Source organism: Squalius cephalus, assembly GCF_949319135.1.
Source record: "Squalius cephalus genome assembly, chromosome: 21".
Classification (NCBI taxonomy): domain Eukaryota; kingdom Metazoa; phylum Chordata; class Actinopteri; order Cypriniformes; family Leuciscidae; genus Squalius; species Squalius cephalus.
The window spans coordinates 27,584,205-27,587,723 of record NC_137142.1 but is presented as its reverse complement, the minus strand read 5'-3'; the positions used below and the strand labels follow the sequence as shown (position 1 = coordinate 27,587,723).

Here is a 3,519-nt window from a genome sequence, read left to right as displayed (position 1 = left end):
ATATATATATATATATATATATATATATATATATATATATAGTTACGATCTAGGGCGCCCCCTGTTGGCCAAAAAAAACGACCTTGCAGGCAGAACCCTATTACTCTACTTCCAGCTTTTACGAGCACTGGTCCCAGACAGAGACGCCCAGTGCTCATGAAGAGATACTCAGTCGGTGACATATATAGGTGAAGTACGTGGTTGACGGTGGAGTAAAGATTCATATCATTTCCTCACGGAATTGCGGACGATTTTTTACTGTCTGACCAGTGTTGTGACAAATCAAGTCCTCCCTCGAAACCGGGTCTCTTGTGCTGGTTGGATGTGGGATTATCCCAAATTAAATGTCCCATCACTGGTGATGTTCCACCTGGGAGAGTTCCAGGCGATCACGTGACGTGTCGTTCACATGTTGACCACATGATGTCGCTACAACACAACGAGAGCATATCGTGTTTTTGTCAGTTATGGCAAAAACAGAGTAAAAACTGCATACAATCGCATTGAAAACAGCTGACGAAAAGCAAAAAACATAAACAAAAGCTAGAGTGTGAAGCATACAGGACAGAGAGAACCATACTGTTTGAAAAAGTTAAAGAATTAGGATATACACATTTACCTGTAGAGGGTTTAACTTTACTTTCTTTTTCTACAGAAATAGAAAATGAACCATCAGCATGGCCAGTTCTCATGTGGTACCTAAAAGAAACAGATCTATTTGATAGAATTTAAGATCAACCAAGAATAAACCTCTTTTATATATTTTTATATAAGCGTTTAAATCCGCATTGAAGCTCCACACCCCAAACAGTTGGTGGCGGTAATGCTCCAAATTGGTATGCCAACCGCCAATAAATTTAAAGAAGAAGAAGAATATGCACGAACGCTGCTGACGTATTTCCGGTAGAATCTCGGCCAGCGTCTTTACTTCCGCATAGTGCGTTCTATAGCAAAGTGTAGGCTACTGGCGGCAAAACTTTAATAAAATTAATTTGACAGCGTTTTATAATTTAATTATTATATATAGTGTTACATAGTTAAGCATTGTAGTGATGGCTTCCAGAAAGTTTAAATATCAACGGCGGGAAGACAGTAGTTCGGCTGAACATTGTTGTGTCCCGTTTTGTGAGGCCTCCTCAAAGTTTAACTCTATACTGAGTTTCCACACTTTTCCTCTAGACGTAGAAACACGCAGAGAGTGGATTCACAACATTCGACGTGAGAGATTTAACATCACATCTCATACAAGGGTCTGCAGTCGCCACTTTAAAAGTGATGATCTGATTGAGCCATCGACCCCTAAAGGGCGTCGCTTGCTGCGGAAGGGAGCTGTACCAACCTTATTCCAGTGGAACGGCTACTCCGTTGCTGAACCAAGGCGCACCACCGGAGTATGGCAAAGAAGGGAGGTTTACACTCAAGTGGATGAGGTTCCTGTGCCAATGGATGCCCATTATCTGGAACATGATTATTGTTCAGTTCCAGAACCCGCGGCCGTTGATAATGCACTGGATCAGATAGAAGATCTCCATAAAAAGGTGGACAGACTAATGAGACGGGTGGAAGATTTGACAGTCAGTCAAAGATTTAGTTTGGGGCGATTTGCTGCTTCCGACGATGATATAAGATTCTACACTAGGTACGTTTTAAAATGTCTGTATAAATGTATATATATATGTGTGTATATATGTGTATATATATATATATATATATATATATATATATATATATATATATATATATGCATATGTGGGTGTGTATATATGTATATAAAGTAAACATGTCTTACATCTCATTTAGATTCATGACTTACAGGCATTTAATGACTTTCTGGAAACTCATTGAACCTGCATCCCACAACATGATTCGTGTGACCAGAGCAAGAGCAACTACAATATGGAGTGAAGCTGAAACAAGAGGCAGTGCATGGGTAAATAAAGAAATGGCAAAACAAAACTTAATTTTACATTTTCAGTGAAAGTGAAAATTCAACATAATTGCAAACCTTGTTATTTTTACAGGGTCAGTCCCTGCAGCCGATTGATGAGTTCTTCCTCTTCATGATCCACCTCTCAGTTGGCCTAGCACAGCAGGATCTGGCCCACAGATTCAACATTCATCAGTCTACAGTTGGCCGAATTATTACAACGTGGGCCAATTTTTTGTACACTGTTCTTGGCTCTGTCCGCATATGGATGTCTGAGGAGGAAGTCAAGGCTCATCTACCCAATGAGTTCCAGGACTACCCAGACACACAAGTGGTGATCGACTGCACGGAACTGCGTTGCCAAACTGCATCCTCTCTCCCGCTTCAAAGTGAAGTCTTCTCCAATTACAAGTCCCACTGCACCTTCAAGGGGTTAATCGGCATGGCACCACATGGTGTGGTCACCTTTGTGTCATCCCTGTATGCAGGAGCTGTCAGTGACGAGGAGCTTTTTAAGCAGTCTGGGATTGTGTCTCTGTTGAAACCTGGAATGGCAATAATGGTCGAAAAAGGTTTTCTTGTTGATGACTGTGTGCCATGCAAAGTCTACAGACCTGCTCTGCTGTCAAAAAGGAAACAGATGACGGCTGATGAGGTGAGGAAGACACAGTCCATTGCTCGGCTGAGGGTCCACGTCGAGCGTCTCATCCGCAGGGTGAAGGAACACAAGCTGTTCGACACAGTCATCCCTCTGTCCATCACAGGGAGCATCAACCAGCTGTACACAGTTGCTTGCCTCCTTATAAATTACCAGAATGGGCCCTTAGTAAAAGCATGGGCAAAGGATTAAAGACAAGATAACATTGGTTGGGGATTGATTTGTTCAAATATAAATAATATAAACGTGTATATATAAATAACTTTGTACATTTGCACTGCAGGACTGTAAATGTGAATATAAAAAACTTTGATCACTTGCACTGACTATAACAACTGTATAATAACTGACTAAACACACACACACACACACATCTCTACTGAGCCGAGTTTCTCACCATCTCTACTGAAGTTTCACAATTTTTCCACACCCAACCTTCATTATATACAAGCATATCATTCAAATCTTAAAAATAAAAATCCTGTCGTCTTTTCCACTCTGAGGTTTGAGTTCTCGAAAGTACATCATTATTTATCTATCCGTCAACTAGCCTACTTTAAATTTACCACTTGCTGAAATATTTTGTGTTTGATCCATTCACACGTCTCCACTGGCTACCAATAGCTGCTAATAGACCTATATCAAGACAAAATGTTCAGACAACTGAGTCAAACTTCACGATGTGCGAGACATTGCTGTATATCATTTCATTCAGTCTTTGCTTCACCTCCCTTATATTCCACAGTGAAAATAAACACTGAGACCAGATTTACTGATAAGAATGACAACAGCTTGCTGTGTGTGCATGTTCAAACTCAGGAGTGTGTTTGTTTTCTTTCATTCTGTTATGCCCAAAACATACCTGAATAGATATGGTAACCGTAACATTATTAAAACATTATTAGTTTTCTAGTGTTGTTCCTTTAGCAATTTC

The 3,519-nt window shown here is 40.3% G+C and overlaps 1 protein-coding gene across 2 annotated transcripts; it reads left to right on the top strand.

Moving 5' to 3' along the window:
* Nucleotides 1-971: 971 nt before the first annotated feature.
* LOC307149172 (uncharacterized protein) lies at nucleotides 972-3,077 on the top strand. 2 transcript variants are annotated; one of them, XM_079855322.1, is made up of 3 exons: nucleotides 972-1,639; nucleotides 1,801-1,930; nucleotides 2,022-3,077. In XM_079855322.1, exons 1-3 carry the CDS (start codon nucleotides 1,053-1,055, stop codon nucleotides 2,775-2,777), a joined length of 1,473 nt encoding a protein of 490 aa, XP_079711448.1. In that variant the 5' UTR covers nucleotides 972-1,052; the 3' UTR covers nucleotides 2,778-3,077. The 2 variants fall into 2 exon arrangements, with proteins under 2 accessions (XP_079711448.1, XP_079711449.1); XM_079855323.1 differs by having other exon boundaries at nucleotides 1,816-1,930; nucleotides 2,022-2,837.
* The last annotated feature ends 442 nt before the right edge of the window (nucleotides 3,078-3,519 follow it).

Bases quoted from the DNA above. Each gene is read 5' to 3' on its own strand.
- LOC307149172 (XM_079855322.1), top strand. From the start codon at position 1,053: ATGGCTTCCAGAAAGTTTAAATATCAACGGCGGGAAGACAGTAGTTCG. The intron at 1,640-1,800 runs GTACGTTTTAAA...CATCTCATTTAG, and splicing joins GATATAAGATTCTACACTAG to ATTCATGACTTACAGGCATT. The intron at 1,931-2,021 runs GTAAATAAAGAA...TTATTTTTACAG, and splicing joins AAACAAGAGGCAGTGCATGG to GGTCAGTCCCTGCAGCCGAT.